At 66.9% G+C, this 26785-nt stretch overlaps 4 protein-coding genes across 6 annotated transcripts; 2 read left to right on the top strand and 2 right to left on the bottom strand.

Moving 5' to 3' along the window:
* Positions 1-323: 323 nt before the first annotated feature.
* TIMP2 (TIMP metallopeptidase inhibitor 2) lies at positions 324-9017 on the bottom strand. The gene is made up of 5 exons (XM_036394684.2): positions 8661-9017; positions 2893-2993; positions 2699-2807; positions 2238-2362; positions 324-1832 (listed from the first exon to the last, which is right to left on the bottom strand). The coding sequence occupies exons 1-5, from the start codon at positions 8785-8787 to the stop codon at positions 1632-1634; spliced, it is 663 nt and encodes a 220-aa protein (XP_036250577.1). The 5' UTR covers positions 8788-9017; the 3' UTR covers positions 324-1631.
* Positions 9018-12153: 3136 nt separating this feature from the next.
* On the bottom strand, positions 12154-15642 carry CANT1 (calcium activated nucleotidase 1). Of its 3 annotated transcripts, none has more exons than XM_036394787.2 (4): positions 15624-15642; positions 13512-14151; positions 13094-13297; positions 12154-12663 (listed from the first exon to the last, which is right to left on the bottom strand). In XM_036394787.2, exons 2-4 carry the CDS (start codon positions 14128-14130, stop codon positions 12293-12295), a joined length of 1194 nt encoding a protein of 397 aa, XP_036250680.1. In that variant the 5' UTR covers positions 14131-14151; positions 15624-15642; the 3' UTR covers positions 12154-12292. The 3 variants fall into 3 exon arrangements, with proteins under 3 accessions (XP_036250680.1, XP_054372863.1, XP_036250679.1); XM_054516888.1 differs by having other exon boundaries at positions 13512-14154; positions 15624-15639; XM_036394786.2 differs by lacking the exon at positions 15624-15642 and adding an exon at positions 14342-15325 and having other exon boundaries at positions 13512-14154.
* An 825-nt stretch (positions 15643-16467) lies between these two features.
* On the top strand, positions 16468-21199 carry C1QTNF1 (C1q and TNF related 1). The gene is made up of 5 exons (XM_036394875.1): positions 16468-16543; positions 18766-18906; positions 19142-19292; positions 19407-19549; positions 19881-21199. The coding sequence occupies exons 3-5, from the start codon at positions 19156-19158 to the stop codon at positions 20429-20431; spliced, it is 831 nt and encodes a 276-aa protein (XP_036250768.1). The 5' UTR covers positions 16468-16543; positions 18766-18906; positions 19142-19155; the 3' UTR covers positions 20432-21199.
* Positions 21200-22094: 895 nt separating this feature from the next.
* ENGASE (endo-beta-N-acetylglucosaminidase) lies at positions 22095-26333 on the top strand. The gene is given in 14 exon segments (XM_036394876.1): positions 22095-22207; positions 22356-22432; positions 22564-22765; positions 23054-23202; positions 23289-23446; positions 23541-23689; positions 23831-23996; positions 24316-24416; positions 24654-24765; positions 24867-25039; positions 25256-25410; positions 25491-25593; positions 25685-25799; positions 25914-26333. Coding segments are annotated over 14 exon segments (2178 nt in total). The 3' UTR covers positions 26319-26333.
* The last annotated feature ends 452 nt before the right edge of the window (positions 26334-26785 follow it).

Below are 26785 nucleotides of genomic sequence, written 5' to 3'. Positions count from 1 at the left end.
CTCCCGGTCCCGTCGGATCCCGCCCCCGGCGCTGCCGCCCGCGTCCGAGGGGGGGCCCGCAGCAGCTCTTCCCCTCCCCGTCCCGGTCCCTTCCCTCCGGCGGCCCCGCGGGCATCGCTTCCCTCCGCTGCCGAGAAGGGGCGGGGGAGGCCGGGGGATCCGGAGGGGTCTGGGAGGGTCGGGGGGGTCCCGGCCGAACCGGAGCAGCGTCCCCGCCCCGCTTCCCCCTTGCCCCTGAGCTCCCGGCACGGACCCTCCGCGGGTACCGGGGCGGCTCCAGCGCCGGACGAGGAGACGGAAATCACGGCACAGGGACGACAGAGCCGGCGGCAAAACAAGTGGCGATATTGAAGTCAAAGACAGAGGAGCAGCAGCGACAGGAGCACAACGGGTACAGCCATACAGAGCGCCCGGGATGCGCGGTCGGGACTGAGTAAAGGTTGGGGTTTTTTTTTTCTTTTTCTTTCTTTTTAATTTTTCTCTTTAATATGTTGAAATTGCCCAGACTGGTCCAGTACGACATCTCAAACCTTACAGGGACGCACAGCATGAAAACCCCACGGGCACAGGGCTGCAGGGAGCATTCCCGGCACGCTCCCAAAGCCATGGGTGCACGTGCCAGTGCCACAGCAGCTCCGCGGCACACGCCAGCATCGCTGTGGCATGGGGATGGCTCAGAGAACTCAGGGCCGAGGGGTGTGAGGGGTCACAGGTTTTCCTGCAGTGCCCGGCTGCCAGTTCCAGGCTCCACTCCCACACCGCAGAGAAGGGAGCTTGCCTGGCTGCAGTGGTGCTGACGGCCACGGCATGGCCCCGATCTGCACGAGGCGATGATGGACTCCCTGTGCCCATGCAGCCAGAGCTGCGGCCCCTGGGGCCCTGCCAAGGGTTCCAGGTCGAGCCTGTCCAATGGTGGCATCTGCAGAAGGATCTGTAGGAGGTTGCAGGGGAACAGAGATCCCTGGAGAGAGGACCATGTGGAGAGAGAGGCAACAGTGCAGGGGTGCATGTCAGGGGTCACCCCAGATATGCTAACATGGCCCTCCAGCTTGCTGGGACAAGGCACCTGTGCAGGAGTCATCTGGCCCTGTGGAGGGCCCGGAGCCCCTTGCTGGGGGTTTGCCCCATGGTAAAGCCCCCCAGAGCCCCTGCCCAGAGGGGTACCCTTCTGGCACCCCAAAGGGAGAGGTAGGTGCTGGGGGGAGTGGTCAGCAGGGTTGCCAGGTGCTGTGGTGGGGAGGGCTGTGTGTCTGGAGCTGCGGGGGAGGCTCCCGCAGCGGGGCACTGGTAGACCTGCTACGCAGCCAGGGCAGCTCCCACCACTCACAAGGGCTTGATTCCTTCACAGCTGCCAGAGCCAAGCATGGCTGGGGGATCGTGACCCTGGCAGGGAGCTCCCCACGCCCTGCTCAACCCTGCCACGAGCGAAGGATGCCCAGTGCAGCTGCGAGCTGCCAGGAGCCTGCGCCAGAGCGGGTCCCTGGCCCTGGCCCCCACACACGGGTGGCAGCCACCGGGGCCCCCTGCGGCCAAGAGGATTTTCATGCTGTCTCCAGGATTTGATATCAGCGTGGACCAGTCTAACATCTCGCAGGTTTTTTCTACTGGCTACTGGAATGCGCTCGTTTGGCTTAGGGGTCCTCGATGTCGAGAAACTCTTGCTTGGGGGGGGCCATGCCGCGGTACCAGGCGCATGAGCCGTCGCTCCTCTTGATGCAGGCGTAGTGCTTCGCCTGCCGCCCATCCACGTTGTTCTTCTCCATCGCCCAGTCTGTCCACAGACACTCATCCGAGGAGGAGACGAAGCAGGGGATGGAGAGGCAGCGCGAGATCTGTGCATAACAGAGACGGTCACCCAGCAACCCGAGGGCGCACGGGGCCAGGGGGAAGCAGCTGTGCTCTGCTTCATCCATGCCCCGGCTCTGGACAGGGATGCCAGGCTGACCCTGCCCTGTGGAGCACGGTGGGGATGCAACCCCAGTGCAGGGAACTGGGGAACCCCTGGTTGCCAGTGCCAGGGCGGGCCTTTGTTCCCTGCTGGAGGAAGCCAGAGGCAGGGCTGCCCTTCCTGTCTGCCCAGCCCTTCCTGTCTGCCCAGCCACGTGCTGTGTCCCTGCACAATGTCACCCATGAAGGACAGGGAAAAGCATCTCACTGCGGAGCCCACCCCTGCCTGGGGGCTGCAGACCCTCCCTGGTAGGGGCATGGGGCATGTGGGGGGCAGCCTGGTGGCTCACCTTGCACTCGCAGCCCATCTGGTACCGCTGGTTTAGGCTCTTCTTCTGGGTTGGGGTCAGTGAGTCCCAGGTGGACACCAAGTCACAGAGCGTGATGTGCATCTTGCCATTGCCCTCTGACTTGCCTGGGGAGAGGCCAAACAGACCATTCAAGGGGGTTGCCAAGGGCCTCAAGAGCCTGTGCTGACTCATGGTGCTGCGGCCCTCACTGTGCCCTGTCCCTGGTGACTCTGGCAAGCAGAGGTTTGTCCCCAGCTGCCCCCACCGTGGCTCGTGGCTGCCGAGCACAGCCAGGACACAGCCAGGGTGTTCCCCGAAGGCTGGTGGCAGGAGCAGGAGGGGCAAGGGGAGAAATGTGCCCAGGGAGCAGGCACACATCAGGCACCTTGCAGGGCACATGGGGCATCCTGGCCAGCAGTGTCCCTCGCCCCCCGAGTGTCCCGGCTCCCCGCAGTGCTCACCTGCGATGAGATACTCCTTCTTCCCGCCGGTGTCCAGCAGCCGGCCGCACACGGCAGTGGATGGAGCCGTGTAGATGAACTCTATGTCCTGGTCGGGGCCCTTGAACATCTGGGGAGCAGAGGGGGGCATGAGTGGCTGGTGAAGGGGCCACCCCAGGGCCCCAGCCTCCTGACCCGATGATGTGCCCCCTTACCTTGATCTGCTTGATTTCATACTGGATGCGTTTGATGGGATTCCCGTATATGTCATTCCCCGAATCCACCTCCTTCGCAGAGACGGCCTTGGCTCGGATCACTGGAAGGGAGAGGTGAGGTGAGGTGAGGTGAGGTGAGGTGAGGTGAGGTGAGGTGAGGTGAGGTGAGGTGAGGTAAGGGGGTGGTGACCAGTCCCACTCAGCCCCTGCATCTCACTGGGTCTCCCACGTTCACAGGGGACCACTGCCCGCAGCAGACCCCACTGCCTGCCTGGCTGCCCCCAGAGCTGGCTGTCACCCGCTGTCCCCAAAGGGATGGGGCTCTGGCACGTGCAGGACAGTGACCAGCAGCATTGCAGCAGCAGCCTCAAGGTGGGTGATAAGGAAAGTTCACAACAGGATCACCTGGCCCCGGGGCTGGTGAGGCCGTGGCACGGTGAGCCAGGGACACTGTGCTGTGGCAGGGTCCCTGCGGTCATGCTGCTCCACAGCCCAGGATGTGTGCACTGGCATGTGAGGGCTGGGCACGTGGCAGTGACCTGCAGGGGCAGGGCGGGCAGCCAGCTCACCCTTACTCACCGATGGGCTGGGGCATGGGGCTGGCTCATGCTGGGCACAGTGCCTGGGTCCCTGCACTGGGAGCTGCAGCCCCCGTTGTGCCCAGCTCCCTCCACCAGTGCAGGGACTGAAGCTCCCAGGCAGCACCAGGGACGCTGATGGTGAAGGGGACAGTGGCAGTGCCAAAGCTACAGCTCCTGCTCAGCACTCAGAGGATGCAGGGGGCCTGGCTGCAGGGCAGTGGCTGGCAGGGCTCCCTGCTCTGCCAGGGGCACCCCTGTCCAAGGGAAGGGCAGCTCCCCACCCTGCAGGGCTCCCCCCTGCCCTGCCAGCCCCCCGAGCACTGTGGGGCAGGGAACAGGGAGCAGGGCACTCTCACAGAGTTCATCCTGGTTCATGTCCCCACTGAAGGGTGCTGGGCTGGGAGCAGCCAGGGACATGCAGAGGTCACCCACTGCCTGGCACAGAGGAGCTTCTCCCACCTGGCATGGGCAGGAGGGGCAATCTGACCGCACTCTATAAATACACGGGCTGTAGGGGCATGCAGGCAGGCTATTTAAGCTGAAGGTCAGGGGGGCACGGCTCCACGTGGGCACCAGCAAATGCCAACAGCGTTTACTCTGGAAAGGTGACAGTGGCACCAACACGAGCAGGGACCAGAGCAGAGGTCTCCCAAAATGGCCATCCCCAGTCACTGGCAGCACTCATTCTGCACAGGGCTGGGAGAAGCAATGGCTGCACTGGGGGCTTTCCCGACTGCTCCCATCCCTTGGGAAGGGCTGGGCCATCCAGCCAGAGTGGCAGCACCTCAGCCGTGCCTGGGACAGCGCCCACTCCTGTGTCAGCTGTGCTGGGATCGCCGCAGGCACAGCCACCGCGGCCCCGCAGCCACCGCATCTCCCAGAGCCCAGCCCCGCACACCGCCCGTGTAACCCGGGTGCAGCCAGTGCCGGCTCCCGTGCGGGGATGGCTGCTGCTTCAGTGGGCTCCAGCCTTTTCCATTCACGTGCTGATGAATCACTTGACAAAAATGCAGCCCGATTCTGGGTGGATTTGTTCTGAACAGTGCGGCTTTGTGGAGGGGACGACTGCGCTGTGCTTTCCCCGCCAAGACCCCGCAGCGCAGCCAAGCTGCTCCACGCCCGCCAGGAGCCAGGGCAGCGGAGGGAGCCCTGAGGAGAGCCTGGGATGGGGATGGAGGAAACCCCCAGGTGCCCAAGAACCAGTAGTGAGACCTCCCCAAATGCCAATGCCCAAACTGGCCTTGTCACCCACCACTCCTGATGCCAACATGGGCAGCCACCAGCCAGGGTTGGAGCCCAGACCCTCTGTGAAATGAGCCAAGGCTCCCTGGCTCCTGGGGTGCATGGCAGGCACAGCACACAGTTGGCACTGCCCTGCCAACTTGGGCCAGGGAAATGCTGGAAACACTCCTTCCCCAGGCAGGCCAAGCAAGAAGGTGCTCCGTGGGAGCAGAGGGTCCCGTGGCAGAGCGGGACCCCACTGGTGACATCTCCTGGGTGGGTCCCCAGGGCTGCCACTGTGGCCTCCCCGTAGTGAGGACTCTGGACCCTCCAGGGACAGAGACCCTGCAAGGTAAGCAGGTATCCCTGCTGCCCTCTGCCACCAGCATCCCTTGGGCACAGAGAGAGCAATCCAGTGCCACAAAACCACCAGGCTGTCTCTCTGGGCTTGCCAGGGTTGGGGTTTTTCCTCCCTGGCCCCATGTGGGGCTACCCCACCTCAGGGCACCACTGTGCTTGCCTGTGCTCCATGGGAAGAAGGGCAGCACAAGGACCCTTGGCCCCTTCTGGCCCAAGACTTGCAGAATGGCTGCCCCTTCCTCTGCTGTGCCGCCCCATACCCACGGAGCCACCCTGCCCACACGCGCCCACAGCTGCCCGGGAAGCGCCAGTGCCCACAGACAGCAGGGGCCACTGCTGGGCTGGAAGCCCGGAGAACAAAGCTCCCTTCTCCAGGGCTGCTGGCAGCAGAGGGGCCGGCTGCCAGTGCCAGCACTGCCCGCTGCCTGCCTGGCACTGCCGGCCCGGGCACCTGACCCCCCGAGGGCAGCCCCGCGGTCACTCCAGCCCTGCTGGAGGCTGGCGGAGCTGGGGAGATAACCAACAACCCTGGGAGGATTCCTGCACCCAGCCCTGCCCGGCGCAAGGGCAACAGCCCAGGGGCTCGCTGGCATCCCGGTGCCCGCCCCGGCAGAGCGGGGTGAGGATGCTGAGGCTGCTGAGGCTGCAGGCACGCAGGGCTGAGCAGGGCAGCGGGGGGAAGCGGAGGCCATGCAGACCCCCAGGTGCCCGCAGTGCCCGCGGGGCGGCGGGCGGCAGCGCGGGCGGCAGAGTGTCTGTCCGTCCGGCAGTGTGCCTGTCTGTCCGGCAGAGCGCCTGTCCGTCTGTCCGGCAGAGCGCCTGTCTGTCCGTCCGGCAGAGCGCCTGTCCGTCTGTCCGGCAGAGCGCCTGTCTGTCCGTCCGGCAGGATGCCTGTCCGTCCGGTAGAGCGCCTGTCCGTCCGGCAGGATGCCGGTCCCGTTCGCCCGCCGGGCTGCGCGGGAGCACGGGCTGAGCGCTGCCGTGGCCGCGTGCGTCATTCCGGCCGCTGACGGGAGCGGGATGGAGCCCAATCAGCGGCAGCCCCCGCGTCAGCCCACGGCCCCTCTGCGCCAGCCGCACGGGAGGGCTCGGCTGCCGCGCTCGGCAGGGCGGCACCGGGCGGCGGCACCGGGCGGCGGCACCGGGCGGCGGCACCGCCAGGCTCGGCGGGGTTTGCGGGCAGCTGCACCCCCGCGGGGACAGCTCCCACCACGCCCCCGCAAATCCCCTCCTCTGCCCGGTCCCTGCTGGCTGCTGGCAGCCCCCCCCACGCTCATCACCGTGCCCGTCCCGGGGAACCGAGCCCTGGGATCAGTCCAATCCAGCTGCCCGGCCCAGCTGCACCGAGCCCTGCTCCCTCCTGCCCCAGCCACCGCCTGCTGCCTGGCAGGGGCAAAGCCACGGCTCTGCCTGGAAGGGCTCAGCATCACCCCCACGCTGCTCCAGCGGAGATGGAGTAGGAGCCGGTGGTCCTGCTGTGGCACCACTGGGCAGCTGAGCATCTCCTGCAGCAGAGCAGCCCTGCAGAGCCCAACAGGGCACAGTCCCAGTGAGGGGTGGTGGATGGGGCAGCCCCAAGCCCTTGGGCCCTGCAGAAAAGCCCTGCTCATCTCATGAGCCAGGACATGCAAGCACAGGCTGGCAGGTTCGAAGCCACCAGCCCCAGTGACACAACCGCAGCCCCTCTATGACCCCCAGCCCCTCAGGCTCCCCCCACCCAATGCAGAGCTGCATCTGCCTCCCCTTGCACCACCTGGAAGTGCAGCCCCGGGCTGTGGCTGCCCCAGTCCCTGCACAGCAGAGCGAGTGCAGGGGCAGGTGCAAGGCCAGAGGGGCCATGGGGATGTGGCAGGCAGTGCCCACGCCAGGGAGAGCAGATCCCAGGCCCCAGGGCCAGGACCCCACACTGTGCTCAGCCTGATACCCCATAGTGAGGGTTGAGCATGAGCCTTGGGGTCCCTGCACCTCAGGTGCACCCACCCAGCACTGCAGGACATCAGCCATGCCCAGACCACCACATTTCTGTCAGGGGCCCAGCCTGGACTCAGCTCCCTCAGCCACAGCAGCTGGGAAAGGTCCCAGCAGCACCGGGGGCCCAGGTTCTCCCTGGGCTCCACAAACCTGCTGGGATGGAACTGGCTGGGCAACATCCCAACTCCAGAGAGCATCCCAGGGAAGATAAGAGGCAGCACAAGGCCAGGGCACACTGGATCGTTCCAGGCTGTGCCCCACTCTGTCCCCAAGCCCAGCACTGTTTTCACTTAGGCCCACACGAAGCACATTTGATACAAACGAGCTACACAAGCGACTCGGGCTGGGAGCCAGAAGGTGCCAGCGCTGCCGGCAGCGTGGCTGGGAGCGCGCTGCCTCGGCAGGACGGGCACCTGCTGAGGGCCGGGGAGCGCAGCTCAGCTCAGCGGGGCCCTGCCACAGACGGTGCAGACAGCCAGGGCCGCCAAGACAGACAGTGACTCAGCAGCTGAGTCAGGGCTGAGCCGGCACCCCACGACGGGCAGTGAGTCACGAGTGCCCCGAAAGCTGATCCTGACAGCAGCGTGATGGGAAGCCACAGCCGCACCGCCCGAGCGGGCACAGGGCATCCTGTGGGCCAGGGACACCGGCCCCAGCAGCAGCTACAAAAACCCAGTGCTCCATTTTGTCTCAAAAACCTCCCTGTCCCCAACACGCCTCGTGGTGAGCTGGGCACCCGAGGCAGCAGCCAAGCGCTGTGGGAGTTGCCCTCACGGAGGAAAGACGCTGGGAGCGGTGTCTGGAAGGGACGCCAGCGAGGAACATCCTGGATGTGGAGCAGGGGACAGGGCAGGGCCATCCAGAGGTTGGGGCTGCCTCAGTCTTTGGGAATGTTACCTCTCCAGCTGAGCCTGGGAACGGGCCCGCGAAGGAAAGCGCCGGGAACTGGGGCCGGCCTGTTGGGTTCATATGTTAAAATTTAATAAGGGCATTATTCATAGAAAGAGGAATCCAGATCCCGGCGCTGCCAAGCCCTCCCTTTCAGCAGCATCCAAGCCGAACAAAGTGGGACGGGGGAAAGGAAATGCCTGGAAATAAGGCGCAGACAGGGGTGACCGAGCCGCGGCGGCAGCTGCCGGGGACAGGGGCTCCTCCGGGCTGCGGGCCGGTGCCGTGGCCGCACTTGGAGGGTCCCGGTGGCCGCCGGGCCCCAGCCCCGCGCTGCCACGTACCTCGCGGTGTGACCAGAGTCGGGGGAGGCCGGGCCCACCCGTGTCATTCACGGGGGGCGGCCAGCGGGGACCCGGCCCCGGCGTAGCCGCGCTCCGGTCGCCCCTCGCGGCGGCGGCGGCGCCCCCGGGAGCGCGGCCGGGCGCGGGAGCCCCCCCGGGACGGCGGGAGGAGGCGCGGGGCGGGACGGGCACAGCCCGCACGGACGGACCGCGCCCGGCCGCGCATCCGCGCCCGCCGACACACCCCCGGGCCGGGCGGGCAGGTGCCGGGGCTCGGGGGGCTCTGCCCGCGCCCCGCCCGCCCCGCGACAACTTTCCGGTGCTTCCCCCGCCGCCAAGTTGCGGCGGGCGGGGCCGGGCGGGGGCTCGGGGGGCTCGGGGCGGGGATCCCCGCGGCGCTCACCTACGTCGGCGTTGCAGAAGGCCTGCTGCGGGTGGATGGGCGAGCAGCTGCAGGCGTCGGCCGGGCGGGCCCTGCCGAGCAGCAGCACCGCCAGCCAGGCCAGCAGGCTGGGCAGCGCGGCGGGCATGGTGCGGAGCTGCGGGCGCGGCCACCCGGCCCCGATCCCGCACCCTCCGCCGGGCCCGGCCGAGCCGCCGCCGGGAACTTGGGTCCGGCCGGGGCGGGCGCTCTGCGGCCGCCGCTCCGTTGCCTTCGCGGAGCCGTTCGCTTCCTCCCCGCCGCGCTCGGCCTCGCTCTTTAACGTGCTCCGGGGATCTGCTGCTCCTCCTCCGCGTGGCGCGGGGCCAGCCCGGCTGCGCCCGCCCTCCGCGGGATGCGGCTCCTCCGCGACCGCTGCCCCCGCCCCGGCACGGCCCCCGCCGCGGGCACCGCCGGCCGCCCCCGCCCCGCGCATCCCGCCCGCCCCCGGCCCCAGCGCCGCCGCCCACGGAGCCCAAACCCCTGGCCCAGCAGGGCGGCGGATGGCCGGACAGGCGGCGGTTCTGGCGTGCCCGAGGATCCCTCCCCACCTTCGGCCCCTCCGCCCGGCTTGTCCCACACCCCAGCTCCCCTGCCTGCTTCCTGCTCCCGCTGCAGGTCCTGTGCCCCGGGCCTCGGGCCTCTCCCCATGGCCCCAGCTCCTGCCCTGGAGCACAGCTCCAAACCCACCTTGTCTCTCTCTATCCTGGATGCACGATGGGGTTTAACCCCAGCAGGCAGCTCAGCCCCCAGCTGCTTTTGGTTCATTCTTCCCAGCGGGGTGGGGAGAGAATTGGGAAGGGGAAAGTCTGAAAACTGCTGGCTGAGATAAATCTGAAGCAAAAGCCACACATAAGCAAAGCAAAGCAGGGAATTCTTTCACCCGTCCCCACGGCAGGCAGGTGCTGAGCCATCCCCAGGGCAGCTGGGCTCCAGCAGGTGATGGTGACTGGGGACAACAAACACCATCACTCCAAATGTGCCCCCTTCCTCCTTCTTCCCCCAGCCCTATACACCGAGTGTGATTCCATACAGTGTGGGATATCCCTTGGGTCAGCTTTCTGTGTCCTCTCCCGACTCCCTGTGCCCCCTGGCCCCTCACTGGTGGGATGAAGAGCAGAACAGGCCTCAAGCTGTGCAAATTCTGCTCAGCAGTAATGAAATCATCCCTGTTATCAACACTGTTCCCAGCACAAATCCAAAACACTGCCCTACACCATCTAGTATGGGAAAAACAGACTCTGTCCCCGTCCAAACCCACTTGCTGTGTCAGCATGGGGGTGTCAGGGTGCTGCTGCTGTCACTGTACCTGTACTCTGTGCCTGGCTGGCTGCTGAGAGTGCTCCATGTCCCCAGCAGTGCCACAGCTTTCCAGCACAGCTGGGCCAGGTGTCATGGGCATGTGCTGGCAGGACAGCCACCACCACGGCCACCACACATGCTCCTGAGCCAGCCTCCTGCACAGCACTGCCATGGATACACGCAGTAGAGGGAGGTAGCAGAGATGCTCAGCCTCCAGGATGAGAACAAACAGCAGAACTGGGCAGCTGGACCTGGCCCAACCCTGCCTGAGCCTGCAGGGAACACGTGGGAGGTGACAGCACTGACAGTGCTGGGTGCTGGATGACACCTGGGGATGGGGCCCACGGTCTGCAGGGGCTCCAGCAGCAGCAGGACTCCTGCTGGCCCAGCTGCCTGAGGCCCTGGTGCTGCTGCTCAGGGCAGGGCCCCAGGGGTGCTCCGGCCCAGGGGACAGGAAGGGACCGGGCATCAGGGACAGCCACTGGCACAGCCCTGGGGCCACAACAGGTGCTGGGAGCTGCCAGTGCTGGGCTGGGAGGGTGACTGAGGCCAGGAGAGGTTGCCAGGTGCCAGTGACGGTTGAGTGGCCATCATGGACTGTGGCCAGCTGGCACCCAGTGTGGGCTGCAAATGCATCCTGGGTGCCCTGGCCAGGTGCTGCACGATCCCCGGGCCACGTGCAGGGGCCAAAGCCAGGCCTGTCTGCAGCACTGGGGACAGGTCCAGTCTAGAGAGGAGCGCAGCCCAGCACTGGCCGAGTCATTGTCTGGGCTAAATGAAAACACATGTCTGGCCTGTAGCTGTGCATGGCTCACAGAGGTGCTGACACTGTAAACAGGGTGGGGGGAGCAGCCTGGCTGGGTTCTTGGGAGGGCCCCAACCCCTCTGCAGATCCTTCCACCCAACCACAGCCTGACTGCTGCCCCAACAGGCCCCCTCCCTCCCTGTGCACGGCTGGACCCTCCAGCAGAGCACTGCCAGGGCATGGCAGAGGGATACAGGGGGCACCAGGGCCCCCCAAACCACAGGGGCCAGGCCCAGCTCTCTGAAGCCGTAGCTGCTGGCAGACCTGCCCCAGGGGCAGTGTTCAAGGGGACCAAAGTGGGGACAGCACAGAGCCAAACACCAGTCCTGGTGTGAGGAGATGCTGCCCTGTGACCTGGGCAGGCCTGAGCCAGGTCAGCGTGGGCAGGCCAGGAGCCACAGCCCCCTTGGTCAGGGGGTTCAGGAGGGCCCCGGGGCCAGCAAACACCCCTTTGACACTTGTGGCTTCTGAAACCACCCAAGTTCCTCCTGGGGGCCACAGGCTGCGGCAGCAATTTCACAACGCGCTGGCGAGCGTGGGGAGGGCTCCCTGGCCAAAGCCCTGGGCTGCTGCAAACGTTTCTCAGCTGCTCCTGGCTCTGGGAAGCAGAGCTGCAGCTCCTGGCTCTGCTCCTGCACCGAGCACAGCAGCCCTTGCACAGCATGGCTGCACTGTCACCAGCTCCCCGCAGCTCCTTCCCAGGGCTCAGCTCTTCCCAGGGCTGACAGTTCTGGGGCTGGAAGCATTTCTGGGGTCAGAGCCATGTGCAGCCAGGCTTGGAGAAGGCAGACGGCCAGCACACACACACCCCTCTGAGGGTGTGCCTGGGAATGGCACCAGGATAGGCCCACTTTACATCTGGCCACAGCTGTGGCCCCACCACCCACACCCCCTGCCCCATAGGCACAGCCACAGTGGTGAGGGAACTGCTGCACCCCCTGTGGGCACAGGAGCAGAGGGAACAGACACTGTCCCCTCCCATGTGAGACCTCTCTCTGAAACATGTCACCCGTCAGCCCAGCCACCACCTCACCCAGCTTATGGGAAAAGGGAAGGAAATCCAGCTTCTGAAGAAAAAGCCTAATGAAATCCCCCCCGGTCTGACCCTCTCTGGATGCACACCCCACTCCACCCGGCGAGCCCCATGGCACAAAGTGCACAGCTGTAGAGCTGGGGCTCTGCTGCAACCCCAGAGCGTGGACGTCACCAGAGCCACCGCAGATGGTTCTGTCGCAATCCAGGGCTGGGCACTAAGGGCTGCACTGGGGCCTGCCCAGGACCTGGATGCTGTCCCGGGGCCGGGAGCACCCTGTGGTGGCGGTCCCTTGCCACCAGGTGCCACTGCCGAAACACTCGCACCACACCTGCTCAGCTCAGTCAACACTTTACAGGAGAGCCCGGGGCCAAGGACAGAGCTGGGAGCGCTGCCTGACATCCCTCAGGGACCCCGGGCTGGCAGCAGGCCAGCAGGGCCTGCCCACACGCCTCCACTCGCTCCAGATGTCTGTTAAATAAACTCAATGCCCTCGTACTTGACGCTCCCAATCCTGGTCTCGGGCAGCAGGAAGCGCCCGTCCAGCGTGAAGGCCATGATGTAGCTGGAGATCTTCCCGTTGTCCTCCTCCGATTTCAGCGCCACGATGATCTGGTCGTCAGTGTCTGGGATGAACTTGAAGGAGGAGAAGCCGTGGGTGGGAACCACGTCGCCCACGCGGCCCACGGTGACGTGGCCGAAGTCCTGGGTGGAGCTGAGCAGCAGGTTGGTGCCGCGCCGCTCGTCCGCGCGCTCGCTGTAGCGCTCGTGGCTGGCGCGGCGCGGCAGGAAGAACCAGCGCTGCAGCGTGTCGCTCCACGAGGCCGACTCGTGGATCAGGTACCCTGGGCAGGAAGGGCAGCGTGACCACCCGGGCCCCAGGGCACAGCCACGCTGGGGCGGGACCTTCCCCCTCCCCCCTGCCCTCCAAAACACCCCTCAGCCCCGCACAGGCGTCCCCCATGAACTCTTCTGCCTGCTCCTGTCCCACTGCCGGGCAGCAGCCCCCCAGTTCCTCCCAGAGCCGGGCAGGGGCAGCCAGCACACCCCACTCTGCCCAAGGGCACAGCTGCCAGGCCCAGTGCCAGCTGAGCCACCCTTCAGCTGCTCCTGGCACAGGCAGCAGAGGAAAAGGACCAGGACAAGGGAGATCTCTGGCCTCCGGCAGCCTTTAAATCCCCCCCAGTGCCAGTATCCCCAGGGAGGGTGACTGTATGGCTCTGGAGCCATCAAGAGTGTGGGATATGGGGTGCAGGAGGCTGCCCTGCTCCATACCTGGGGGCCGGATCCCTGCTGCAGCCCTCAGAGCGTTGTAATTTGTCACCCAGTTCTCGTGGCTGACGTCACCCTTGTAGCCAATGACCTTCACCCACTGGGGGTTCTCATTCACCACTTCCCCTGTTGTGGTGGTCCACTCCTTGCCCAGTCCTCCCACGTACAGGTGCTCATCCTTCACTGCCAGCCACTCCGCCTTGAAGCCTGTGGTGGAAAGAATGGCATGAGGGGGGCTCGGTCAGCACGTGGCCATCGGACTGTCCCACATGCCCCACACCCTACATCCCTGAGCTCGGTGCTGGGCACAGTGTCCCCCATGCAGCCAGCTGGTCTCTCAGCAGGACTTGCCCTCTCTTGGACAGGCCCAGAGGTCACAGGAAAGGTGAAAAGAGCCAAGGGCTTCACAAGGGGAGCTCACCTTTGCCCACAGTGCCGTCCCCATCTGGGAGGATCACCCACGGCACCACCTTGTTGCCCTCGATCTGGTAGACCACACCTGTCCTGTCGTCCACCGCGTACAGCTTCCCGTTGAAAACCACCAGCTCCGAGAGCTCCATGCCCCGGCCCTTCTCAGCCAGGTGGGACTGCAGCGTGCTCTCATCCTTGTCCCACTCCACCGTCACTCTGTCCCCACTGTCCGACAGTACCAGGTAGCCCTTCTTCAGGTAACTGAACCAGGTGTGCTCCTGGGGGCCGTGGGACTGCGTGTCCAGGTCGGCGATGAGGCCGATGCGGTAGCGCACGCCCTCGGGGTTCCTCTGCGGCGGGGACAGCGGGTAGGTGTCGTTGTAGGGCTGCCCTGCGTGCAGGCCAAGCTGCCAGGTGCGAGGGCTGGGGGGGCCATGCCGCGCTGGGGAGGAGCGGTGCAGGCAGAGCAGCAGCAGCAGGAGCCCCACGCAGGCCGAGGACAGCACGATGGCCTTCCAGCGCAGTCGGAAGCGGGGGTCAGCACCCTTGGTCATGGACGCGAGCACGGGCAGGCCACCCACGCTGATCCGGAGCGGGCTCATAGACTCATGGCAGGGCGGCACTGGCATCAGACAGGGGGCGAGCAGAACCTGCTGCGAAGAGGGGAGGGAGAAGGTCAAAGAGCTGGATTTGGTGCCGACTGAGCTCAGGGGACAGCAGAACACAGCCACGAGGGCCCCGTCCCCTGTCCTGCAGCAGAAGGTGCTCCCAGCTCATGCAGGTAAGAGCCACCGTGCCCAGGGGCTGTTTGCTGCTGGAACCACCCTCAGCCCCTCTCACCTGGCTCCCTCTGTGACCCCTGACCAGGGGCCCCAGCGTGCTGGCAGGATTGCCCGACCTGCCTGGCAGCTCTATCTGTGCCATGGTCACTGCAGCTCAGGCAGCGAGCTGAGGCACCTGGCTCAAGGTGAGCCCTGTGTCACAGTGTCCTGGCGCACGTCCCCACAGGGTCCTGTGAGGATGTGGGTTCCTCTCGGGTGGCAAGGATGACCCTTGCTGCCTCCAGAGTGGCTGGGCAGCCGGGCCCAGCTCCCACGGCCCTAAGAACCCACCCCAATGATGAGCCGTGAGCTTGTCCCCAAGCCACACAGGGACACTGGGACACGTGGCAGCTCCGCCCAAGCAGGATGCCAGCACCTGAGCAGGAAGCGCAGTGCCCAGGGGACGCACACCCTCACAGACACGGGACCCCCTCATCCCTGCCCAGGCTCACAGCGTGTCCTCCACGTGTGAGCATCGTGAGCCCACCCCGGGCAGTGCCCACCCGCGGGCCCGGGGTGCCAGCAGTGCCCCTCGGTGCCACCTCCCTCCCTGCAGCACAGGGGACGTGGCAGCGCCCCGGGCTCCCGCAGATGGGCACTCCGGGCTGCCCGGGCGGCCAGCAGCCACCACTGGAGCCGTGCTCAGCCCGTGCCGTGCAGCCCGGGGCAGAGACCCCCATCCCGCGGCAGAGATCCCCAGCCGCCATCGCAGGGCCCATGCCGCAGGGTCTCAATGTGCCTTTCAGCAGCCGGGGTGGCGAACAGAGGCGGCATTGAGCGTGGGGGGCCGGCCCGGGCAGGGGAGCTGCGGCACAGGCACGGAGCCCGCGGCCGGGGGCACGGGAGCGCCTCTGGTCCCGCCGGGATCCCGGAACGAGGGCCCCGGGGACCCTCTCGGTGCACTGAGCCCACCGCGCCTGCAGCCCGCTCTGAGCACGGCCACGGGGAACCCTCAGAACGCCGGGCCACGGTCACGGGGAGCCCCGGGCAGGGACACGGGGACCCCCCGGCACCCCCGGGCAGGGACACGGGACGCCCCTCTAAGGACACGGGCGCTGCCCGCCTGCGCCCCTGGGGACCCCCGTGCCCCCTCCCCCGCCGAGCTGCCGGGGCACCGCCCGGTCTGAGCGGGCCCTGAGGTCCCCCGCGCCCCCGGGACCCCCGCGCGGGGCGCAGTCGCGAGGAGCCCGCCGCTGCCACCCGGGCAGGCTGCTTGAGGTGCGCGGTGCCCCCGCACGGCGCGGAACCCCCGCCGGCCGGCCCGGCCCGGCCCCGCGCCCCCTGCCCGTGTCCCCGCTCACCGCGGCGCCGCCTCCCCGCGCGCAGCCGCCGCCGCCGCCGCCGCCTACAGCTCCCGGCGGCCCCGTGCGCCGCCGCCGCGCCTGGCAGCGGCCCGACCGCCCCGTCTGGCATGGAAACTACAACTCCCAGGAGCCCTCGCGCGCCCCCGCGCCCCCGCCGCCCCTCCCGCTGCGCCGCGGGGCCTGCCGGGAGCTGTGGTTCTTGCTGAGCAGGGCCCGCCGGGGCCGGGCGCCGCGCACGGGCAGCCGGAGCCCAGCGGCGGGGACAGTGCGGGGACCGACCCGGCTGTATAGAGTGGGCACAGCCCGGCTGCTCGGCGGGCATGACCCCCGCGCTGCCCTGCTCCAGCCCGCAACACATTCCGTCCTGGTCCCGGTTGCCCCCTGTGTCCCGCCGCCACTCGGGGTGGGGAGCGGGGCAGACCCAGCCCCGCGCCTCGGGACCCGTGTGCGTGTCCGGCTGTCAAGGGCTGCAGCCCGGTGCGGCTGTGCTGGCCGCGGTGCCCTCGGCGCTGGGAACGGCCTCGGCGCCACCGGCACGGGGCAGGGGTCCAGGGCCGGGGCCAGCCGCACCCTGCGGGATCCCGGGCCCCGCGGCAGCTCCGGGGAGCCGCTGGCACGTGCCGCCTCCGCTCCCGGTGCGGCGGCCCCGGAGCACGAACGGCTGGGGCGGCCGGTCCCGGGAGTACGCATGGTTAAGGCAGCCGCGGGCGCACATCTGGCGGGGGAGGGCTGCGAGCCTCGTCCCGTGCCTCTCTGCCTCCTGCGCTTCCCAAAAGTGCATTTCCGCCCGGGCCGGGCGAGCAGAGGCGGCTCCGGAGCGGGAGGCAGCGGTCGGCCGCGGGCAGGCTCTGCGCTGGCCCGGGCCATGCCCTAGGGCGGCAAAGGCAGCGCCGCGAGGGAGAAGCCGTGCCCCGGAGGTAGGTGGGGGGCAGCTTTGGGAGCCTGACGATCGCCCCGCAGCTGCAGGGGCCGTGCTCCCATCGCGGGCGGTGCCGCGGCACCGGGGGCGGCTCCGCCTCGCCGAGCGCTCGGGTGCCCGGGCACACGCCCAGCCAGGGGGGCCGGTCCCGGAGCCCCCCCAGCCGAGCCAGGCCCTTGCCCTGCCTGAGAAGGAGCAGTGGGGACCGCACGGCTGAGCCTCACATCAGTCTGGGGGCACAGCCCGACCCACCGCGGCTCTGGAGGGCACAGATCCCCCCCAGCCCCGCCCCGGCTGCGTTCCCAAAAAACCCATGGCTGCAAACACATCAAACCCCCACTGGGCCACTTTCGGCATCTCTTTGGGGGTCACAGTGGCTGTTGGGGTCCCCAGCACAGCATCTTGTTGGTGCTACAGAAGCTGGAGGGCTGCAGCTACCCCGTGCTCCTTCCCCCATGGAGCCCCTACCCATGCAGCCCCTACTCCGCCGCCTGCTGGGTCTGCCCTGCTCCAGGGAAAAAAGGGCTCTGCAACTGTTCCAGAGTCTGCAGCAGCACAGGGGGGACCTGGCCCACCAGCACGACCCCAGAGGCACAGTGGTTCTGGCTGCTGTGAAGGGAAGTTTGTATCCACCACCCTAAATAGAGACGAGGGCAGGTGCTGCTGCCTCCACACTGCCCTGAGCCCTCCCTCCCCTAGAGTTCGCTCTGTTCCATCCTAGTCTTCATCTCCATCTGGAAAGTATTTTGGGATGTTTTGACTTGCAGTCCCAAGGCTTCTGCAGCCACTGAGTTTAAATCTCTGACTGCTCCTGGAGAGCAGCCAACCCCGAGGGAAAGCGCGTGTCCCTGGCAGGGCTGTGTGTGCCCGAGCGCAGGTGGGCACACAATGCCCAGCACACCTGCAGGGAGCAGGGGGCACGCTGGCAGCGCCCTGTGAGCACCATACACTCCCTCTGCTCCCGGCAGCCTGGGAAGCGCTGCCTTCCACCATGGGAACTTCCTGCTGAAGGGTTTCTCCTGGTGCAGCAGCTCCCTGTGACGCTGTGCTCCCCCCAGGGCCGAGCCTGCTCCAGGTGCCAGAGGAATGCCTGGTGTGACGGTCCCAGAGCTGAGGGAAGGCCACGGGCTGCTTCCCAAACCCTGGCACGCTCCGTGCCGCGCTCAGCGCTGCACATCTGGCACAGCTGGAGGCCAGGCAGGCTGGCCAGAGCCAGGGCAAGGCTGCCCTGGTGACAGCTGCTCACCTGGCCCTGGCTGCTCTATCCGTGGGTCCGCTTCTCCCCTGCCTCTCTCCACACCTGGCAAGACAGCGGGGTGAGGGACGGAGGCACCGGGAAGTGTGTGCCAGGCCCTTGGCAGAGGGTTCGAGCAGCAGGAAAAGCCCTTTGGAGCCTTTCCCAATCCCTCCGCCCCTTCCCAGCTCCAGTGACTCACAATGCAGGCATCCGCCCCCGGCCTCGGACGCCCTCCGCACCCGCTGCGGGAGCACGCTGCTCCCTCGGACCCGCACCTGGGGACAATGGCGACAGCCACCGGCCACCGACGGAGAGCAGGCGCTCACCAAAACCACGGGATCCTGCCCCAAAATCCCTCACGGCCTGGCTGAGCCGCGGAACACGGGGCCGAGAGGGCGCTTCGGGGCCGGCGCTCCGGGATCCCGGCGGAGCGCGGCCGGGCGGGCTTGGGGAGGGGAGCAGCGGCCGAGGCCACACCCATGTCCCCACCCAGGGAGGCACCTGGCTGAGATAGCGGCCTGGGCACGGCCATCCCCGGCCCGGCCCGCAGCCCGCTGCCGCGGGATGCCCACCCCTGTTTGGCCAAGGCTGTCCTGGTGCCGCCGGGCCGAAGGGCGCCGTGCTGCGTGCCCGGCCCCACGTCTCCAGCAGATACGCTTCTGATAATAGAGGGAGGGGTCTCGAAGCGCCCGGGCTGGGCCACGGTGCCACCACCACTGCAAATATTAGTTTTGGCCCCAGACAGGGTGTGGGCTCTCAGAAGGGTTTCAGCCAGCTCCCAGATAGGGCTGCCAGCCCACATCCCCCTTTCTGGAGGAGTGGGTGTTGTCCCCTTGCAAACCCTTGGGCTGGCAGCCCCCAGGGCACAGGAGCCCCTCGCAGGAGTGGGGTGCAGATGCTCTCTCTGGGCCCGGCTGGGGTCCCACACACAGGCAGGGCTGTGCCCTGACATTTGCCCCATGGAGCTCGCTGTAATTTTTCAGGTGCTGACATCCCAAATTGCTGCTCTTGGGCGCCCATGGGAGGCAGCTGAAGCCAGGCTGAGCAGGAGCAGCAGCACTTGGTCCAGGACTTGGCCCACTCAGAGGCTGCTGCGCTGCTCTGCTCCACTCTCAGCTCCTGAGGTAATCCCATCTGCGGTATGTGCCAGGGCTCAGGGGGGCTGCACAGAGCCCACAGCCCCCTGACTGCCCCAGTGTGGGTCTCCACAGGTGCTCACGGGGCTGACACTGTCCCATAGCCCAGCCAGAGCCCAAGGGCTGTGCAGTGCACAGGCCCTGTCCCAGGACAGCTCGGGCCATGGCTGGGCTGGGAGTCTCCTCATTCCTGTCCCCCTCAGCTGTCCCTGGCACCTCACAGGGCACTGCCAAGGCATGGAGGGGCTGTGGGTGCACGGTGTCCTGCTGATCTTCCTGCTGCCCTGCCCTGTGGGGAGCCAGACCAGCTCCATCCCTGACCAGCGATGGTGGACAGGCCCCAATGAGGCCCCATCCCAGCACCAAGCTGCCAGGTGAGGGGACCCCAGAGCCAGGGCGCTCTGCAGCGGGGCCAGGGCAGCCCTGGCACTGCAGAGGGCCCCCGCTGTCCCGTAGCTTCTGTTGTGCTTTGCTTTCTGCCTCGCCAGGGCCACGCAGGAGCAGAAGGCTGATGGTGCCCAGGAGGGGCTGCCCCCACAGTCCCGCTGTGTCCGCTGCTGTCCCCCCCCTGAAAAGCGCTTCTACCCCCAGTACCAGCCCGTGCCTCAGATCAACATGACCATCCTGAAAGGTGAGGGCTGGCAGGACCCCAGGCTGTGCTGCCAGCATTGCCCCAGGTCCAGTGCTGAGCTGGGCTCACAGTGCCAGCTCCTGCACAGATTGGGAATGAGAAACTGGGGGGGTGCCAGTGGTCCTGTGCCCTGCACAGACAGAGGGCAGGAGCCACACTGGGGTGTGAGCAGCCCCTGTGCTGGTGGCTTCTGGGCAGCAGCATCAGAGCCTGGGCAGGGGCAGGGGCAGGGCTGGTGGGTCCCTGCTCCCTCCATCCGCCTCTGGGGAAGGTGCTGGGTCCAGCTCTGGCCTCTGCCTGACAGCCCAACTGTCCCTGCTGCTCTGCTCAGGAGAGAAGGGGGACCGTGGCGAGCGTGGCATGCAGGGCAAGTTCGGCAAGACGGGGGTGGCCGGCAGCAGGGGCCACGCAGGGCCCAAGGGACAGAAGGGCAGCATGGGCGCCCCCGGGGAGCGCTGCAAGAGCCACTACGCCGCCTTCTCCGTGGGCCGCAAGAAACCCCTGCACAGCAACGACTACTACCAGACCCTCATTTTCGACACCGAGTTTGTCAACCTCTACGAACACTTCAACATGTTCACGGGCAAGTTCTACTGCTACATCCCCGGGATCTACTACTTCAGCCTCAACGTGCACACCTGGAACCAGAAGGAGACGTACCTGCACATCATGCACAACGGGGCGGAGGTGGTGATCCTCTACGCCCAGGTGAGCGACCGCAGCATCATGCAGAGCCAGAGCGTCATGCTGGAGCTGAAGGAGCAGGACGAGGTCTGGGTGCGGCTCTACAAGGGTGAGCGTGAGAACGCCATCTTCAGCGACGAGTACGACACCTACATCACCTTCAGCGGCCACCTCATCAAGTACAGTGGGGACCCCTGAGCACGCCCCTCCTGCTGTGCCAGGCCAGGCGGCCGAGGAGCCCCTGTCCCTCTCACCCCAGGAGTGCCACCCCCATGATGCTGTTAGTAACCTAGTGCCACTACCCCCAGCAGCTGCACCAGTGCGTGAATTCCCTCACTCCAGCACCTCAAGGCTAACCAGACACACCTGGGAGAGTTGGAGCAGTTGTCAGCCCCTGCCATGTTGGTGACCAGGAAGCAGCTGCTCACCTGGGGTGGGCAGGGAGCTCGCCCCCTCTCCCTGCTCCAGAGCTGGGTGTGCCAGGCTCAGCCTGTGGCACCGCTGGCTGAGCTGGCACGGTGGGACAGTGTGACTGCTGGTGCCCTGGTGTGAGGCAGCACAGACACCTGCACTGTGCCATGCTCACCTCCTGGCACAGCCCGCTCCCCGGCCAGAGTGGGCAGAAGGTGCTCAGCACCATCCAGAAAGGCAATGAACCACTAAGGGCCCTCCCTCCCTCCTTCCCCGGTGCAGGTGTTGCAGGGGGGGCTGGGTCCCCCTGCGGGGAGTGAATTGTGTCAGTTCCTCTGCAGATTCTGTTGCTGCTCGCCACAGCCTCTGCTCAGGAAGGGCTCTCTCCCCACCGGCAGCCCTGGGCGTGGGGCCTTGGCCTCAGCCACTTCCTCTTCCCTTGGGTTATCTCTGGCCAGGCCTCATGTTTGTGTAGATGCAGCAGCAGCATGGGCCAGCATGCTGAGCCCCCATTCTGCTCATGCCACATTAAACACATTTCCAGCCTTGCTCACACCCTCCGTGTCCTCTGGCTTTGTGTGTGGGGAGGCTCCGAGGGACTCGGGGAAAGGTTCAGGGGCTCTCCGAGAGCTGAGCTGGGGGTGGAGAGGGGAGAGCAAACTGTCCCTGGAGAGCCGGGGACCTGTGCCAGGCACTGCACGGGCCAGCTGTGCCCCAAGGGCCAGGAGCTGCGTGCAGTGACGGAACTGTCAGCCCGGGAACGGGACAGGCTGGGAAGGGTGGCAGGGCTGTCAGGAGTGCAGGTTATCTGGCACATCCATGGAGAGGAGGTAGGTCTGAGGTGCAGCTGGGTGTCAGGGTCTGGGTTGGCAGGTCCATGGCTGGGCTGAGCAGGGCTGCAGCTGGAAACCAGCACCCCAAGCAAGGGAGGGAGGGAACCAGGCTGGGGGGACTCAGGATGACCCTAAAGAGAGCCCTGGCCAAACATATGGGGAGTGGGTGGATGGTGGGGGCCAGGTGAGGACCGTCAGGCCGCTCACTGCTGTGCCTGTGGCATGGGCAGAGCTCCTTGGGCGCCCTGACCCCTGGGGACCAGGCACCATCTCCATCCCCGCCTGCACAGCAGGGCCCGGTACGGGCACAGGGGCATCCCAGCACACGGATTGCATCTTGGCACAGTGCGCTCCCCCAGGACACGCCACCCGTTCAGAGGCGTGCGGTTTATTCCCAGCACACGCCGCCCGTCCCGGGGCACGCTCCCCACCGCAGCACACGCGGTCCGTGCCGGAACAGCCCTGCCCGGGTCCCGGGGGCGGGCGGTGCCCGGGGCGGTGCCCGGGGCGGTGCGGGCCGGGCGGGCGGAGCTCCGGGGCCGCGCCCCCGGGAGAGCCGAGCCCGGCGGCGGCGGCGGCGGCGCCGTCAGTGCAGCGGCAGCGGCGGCGGCGGCGGAATGGCGGAGGCGGCGGAGGGGCCGGCGCGGCGCGGGAAGCGGACGGGAGCGGAGGCCGGGGCCGCGGCGGAGGAGCCGGCGGAGGCCGAGCGGGCCGCGCGGCGGCGGCGGAGGTGGATGGCGGGGCCGGGGCCGAGGCCGCGGCCGGGAGCAGGATGGGGACGGGGACGGTGATGGGGACCGGTGGCGGGGCTGGCAGCGCCCGGTGGGCGCTGGCCGCGGTGCTGGCCCGGCCCGGCCCTCACTCACCTCCCGGGGCAGCTTGCAGCCGGCGGCGGACATCCAGGGAACCACTGTCCTGCACGACACCATCAGCGACCGCCCGCAGCCCCTGCCCGGTGAGTACCGGGAGAGGAGCCGGCCCAGCCCCGGGCCCCGCCGGGATGGGACGGTGCCGGTCCCGGTGCTGGACCGAGCTGCACAGGCAGTGCTCGCTGCTGACCCTGTCCCGCCTCCCCATCGTTCCCAGCAAGGTACTTTGACACGAAGACCACGGAGCCCATCAGTTTCTTCTTGACCGGCCTGGAGGAGCTGCTGGCCTGGCAGCCCAACAGCAACGATGAGTTCAATGTGTCAGCCGTGCCCCTGGCCAAGCGCCAGCCCCCACTCCACAGCGGCAGGCCCCGGACCCTGGTGTGCCACGACATGCGTGGCGGGTACTTGGAGGACAGGTACGTGCTAGGTGGAAGGTAAAAGGGAGGTGTGACAGTGGAGCTCAACGTCTCCAAGCCCAAGGCAGTTCTGTTTCTGCCTGACATGTCTCCTGCCGGCTCAGCCGCAGGTGAGCAGGGATGGGGTGTTTGGCTCAGTGCTTGGGGAGCCTTGCTCAGGCTGGGATGTTCAGAGGTGGCTCAGTGCCACAGCTCTGCCCAGCTCCCGGCTGTGAGTCAGGCTCCTACCCAGCTCCACAGCGTCTGTCAGCGTCCTTCCTGCACTGCCCAACCCTTTTCCTTCTGCAGGTTCATCCAGGGCTCGGCCACGCGCAACCCCTATGTCTTCTACCACTGGCGCTACATCGACATCTTTGTCTACTTCAGCCACCACACTGTCACCATCCCGCCCGTGGTCTGGACCAACGCGGCGCACCGGAACAGCGTCCCCGTGCTGGGTAGGGGCAGGGCTGGGCCTAGGGCAGCCCCAGCAGCGAGGTGGATTCACCAGGACGTGTGGCTGACGCTGCCCTGGCCTCCGCAGGCACATTCATCACGGAGTGGACGGACGGGGAGAAGCTGTGCGAGGCGTTCCTGGCCGGCGGGGAGGAGGCGTACGGCGCCGTGGCCGAGCAGCTGGCGCGCATCGCCCAGCACTACCGCTTCGATGGCTGGCTGGTCAACATTGAGAACAAGCTGAGCGTGAGTCCTGCCGGCCCTGCTCGCTGCCCTGCCTCTGTGCTGCTCCGCTGCCCCGTGCCCTCACCCACATGTGTCTCTCTCTCTCTCCTGGCAGGCGGCGGCCGTGGGGAACCTGCCCCTCTTCCTGCAGGACCTGACAGCACGGGTGCACAGTGCTGTGCCAGGGGGGCTGGTGATCTGGTATGACAGCGTCCTGAAGGATGGCACGCTGAGGTGGCAGAACGAGCTGAACGATCAGAATAGGTGAGGATGGCAAAACTGTCCCTGGGCGGGGGGTGTGAGCCCACCCCAAACCCAGCATGGTGGTGGTCAGGCACAACCTGCACGGCCCTTGGTGAGGCCACGTGTGAGCACAGCGTCTGCCACTGTGCCCCTTGTCCCCAGGATATTCTTTGATGCCTGTGACGGGCTGTTCACCAACTACAACTGGAAGGAGGAGCAGCTGGAGCGCACGCAGAGGCTGGCTGGTCCGCGCCTAAACGACGTCTATGTTGGTGTTGATGTCTTTGCCCGTGGGGATGTCATTGGTGGTGGCTTCGACACTGACAAGGTGGGTGTGACAGGGCTGGGCCAGAGTGTGACCCTGACCTCCCCCAGTGCAGGGCTCTGCGCTCCCACTGAGGGCCCTGCTGGGCTGGGCTGTGCTGGGCTGCTAACCTGGGGATAAACTGGTGAGGAGTGAGGGATCCCAGAGTGCTGGCCATGCATGAAAATATCCCAGTGCTGCCATCCCTGCAGGGGGAGATGCTGCAGCACATCCCTCTGGTGTCCTGCCCCACCATGGGGCCAGTGGAACCTGGGGGGAGTGGGGACAGAATGGGACAAGGTTACCTGGCCTGGCCCCTGCTGCTCACTGCCTGTTCCTGCAGTCCCTGCGCCTGATCCGCCAGTTTGGCCTCTCTGCAGCCATCTTTGCTCCTGGCTGGGTCTATGAGCACCTGGGCAAGGAAAACTTCCTGCAGAACTGAGAACAGGTGAGGGCAGCTCAGCAGGGTGGGTGTTGGGGGAGGAACGGGGCCAGGACTGCCCTGGCTCAGGAAGGCTGTGGGGCAGTGGGACACAGCTACAGGGACACTGTGGCTGTCAGAACACCATGGCTGCTGACCAGGAGCAGCTGCCCCTTTCTGCCCCAGCTGAGGTGATACATGAGGCTGTGCAGGGCCGTGACCGTAACAGGGGTCTCTGGCCTGACACCCACCTTTGTCTCCAGGTTCTGGGGCTCGCTGGCAGAGTACCTGCCCACGCACAGCATTTGCACACTGCCCCTCACCACCTCCTTCAGCCTGGGCATGGGCACCAGCACATTCCTGGATGGGAAGGTGGGTGCAGAGTGACAGCCCTGCTCTGGTCAGACTGGGCTGGGCTCAGCAGGGAGGTCCCTGCTTTTGGCTCCCCCAGCTCAGCTCTCCCTGTGCTGTAGGATGAAGACTCTGGGCCCTGGTACGACCTGAGCGCGCAGGACATCCAGCCTCTGTACCCAGAGCAGCCGGGCATGCTGAGCACCAGCTGCTGCCTGCAGGATGCCTGGTGTGGGGGCAGCTCCCTGCAGCTGCAGGGGACCATTCCCCCCGGCGAGGAGCGCGTGGCTGTCCGGTGAGTTGGGGCAAAGCCCTTTACCCCTCCTCAGCGCTGGGCTGGCACCATGTCAGCCTGACATGGCCTGCATGGCCCGAGCTATGTGGTCCTGGGCCTTGTGGCGAGTGTGCCCAGGCTCTGCCCACACTGCCCAGCACACCTAACATGATGCACTTTCTCTTTGTCTCTTTCTCTCTGTCTCTGTCTCTCTCTGGGTGGATTTGGGGTCATCAGCCTCTTCTCTTTGCAGATGCCAGCCCCTCCCAAGCTCTTCCTGACCCTGCTCTACAAGCTGGAGGGGCCACAGCCCGATGACTTCACAGTGGCACTGGAGGTCACCACCTGGGACTCAGGGATCTGCTTTGAGGGCAACCCCACCTCCCTGCCCGGTAAGAACCCTGTCCCCCCGTGCTCTGTGCAGTGAGCACCTGCTGCAGTCCCTCAGCCCTGACCTGGCTCCCTCTGGCAGAGCCCAATGGCCGGTACCACCCCCGGTTCCTGCCGGCACCGCCGCCCGGCCTCGCCAAGCTGCTCGCCGCCTGCCACCGTGGCTCCCATGGCTGGACCAGCCGGTGAGTGCCCTGCCTGCAGCCTGCGTCCACAGGCAGCCATGGGACACCAGGGCTCCCTGGTGCCATTCCTGCTCTGCCTCTTCCCTCTCAGGTGCTACGAGCTGGAGCTGCAGGACTGCAGCCTACGGGACCTCTCCCTGATTGTGTCCCACCAGCAGCCCAGCCTGCAGGAGACACCGTTCACCTGCCTGCTCGGGGAGATCCGGGTGAGTGCCTGCTGCTGCCTGGTGGGGACACCTGCCCCGTGCCCCCCTTGTTCTGGGAAGGTGGGGCGTGCCTGCCCTCACCCTGACCCTGACCGTGCTGTGGTTCCCTCGCAGGTGCTGGACACGGCCAGCGTGGCGGCCTCCCCGCCGCAGGTGCAGGGCGTGACGGCCTCGCAGCTCTGGTGGCAGGAGGGCCCCGAGCCCGGGCAGCTCTCGCTCAGCCTCACCCTGCGCTGGTCCTTCCCGCCCGGCCGGGCCCGGTGGTTCCGTGTGCTGAGCCAGGGTGCCCGGTGCCGCCTGGGCCAGACGGCGCCGCAGGTGCTGGGGCTGGCGCAGGGCTGCCTGTTCCGGGCCGTGGGGCTGCTGGTGCCGCGGCCGGCGCCCGCGCAGTCCTGCCGGCTGGAGCTGCTGGTGGAGCCCGTGCTGCGGGACGAGCTGCCCGTGGACCCCGAGCGCTGGGGCCGCCTCGTGCTGGTCTATTCCGCACCAGGCAGTGGCACCAGCTCAGATGGGCATTAAAGCAGCTGTGGTGCAGCCCGTGCCGTGTCTCCTCCATGTGGCGGGCGGGCTGTTGGCAGGGGATGCAGAGGGAGGCTGCATTTCATCACCTGGGGCTGCTGCATCCCTTTCCTCCCACCTCTGTGGTTGCGCTCAGCCCTCACTTGGGGGCCCACTGGGTGCTGACCAGCCACTGGCAGGGACCCCAGCACGTGTGACCCCAGACTGGGACACCTGCCATGAGAACCCCACCAGCTCCTGCAGCCCTCACTGCCTCAGGCTGGGGATACTGGCCCTAAGACCCCATGGCACACAGCCCCCTCAGGGCTCAGCCTGGTGGGGAGCTGCCAGCACGGGCTCTGCAGCAGCCCAGCCTGGGTGACCGCTGTGCTCATTAACGTGGACCCAGCCCAGTGCCACCAGCCTACGCTGCCTCCCCTGAGCATCTTGTGAGGAGGAGAGAAAATTTATAGCAGCAATTATTTTCT

This window comes from Molothrus ater, chromosome 19 (assembly GCF_012460135.2).
Source record: "Molothrus ater isolate BHLD 08-10-18 breed brown headed cowbird chromosome 19, BPBGC_Mater_1.1, whole genome shotgun sequence".
NCBI classification, from domain to species: Eukaryota; Metazoa; Chordata; class Aves; order Passeriformes; family Icteridae; genus Molothrus; species Molothrus ater.
This window is presented reverse-complemented; position numbering and strand designations above follow the sequence as displayed.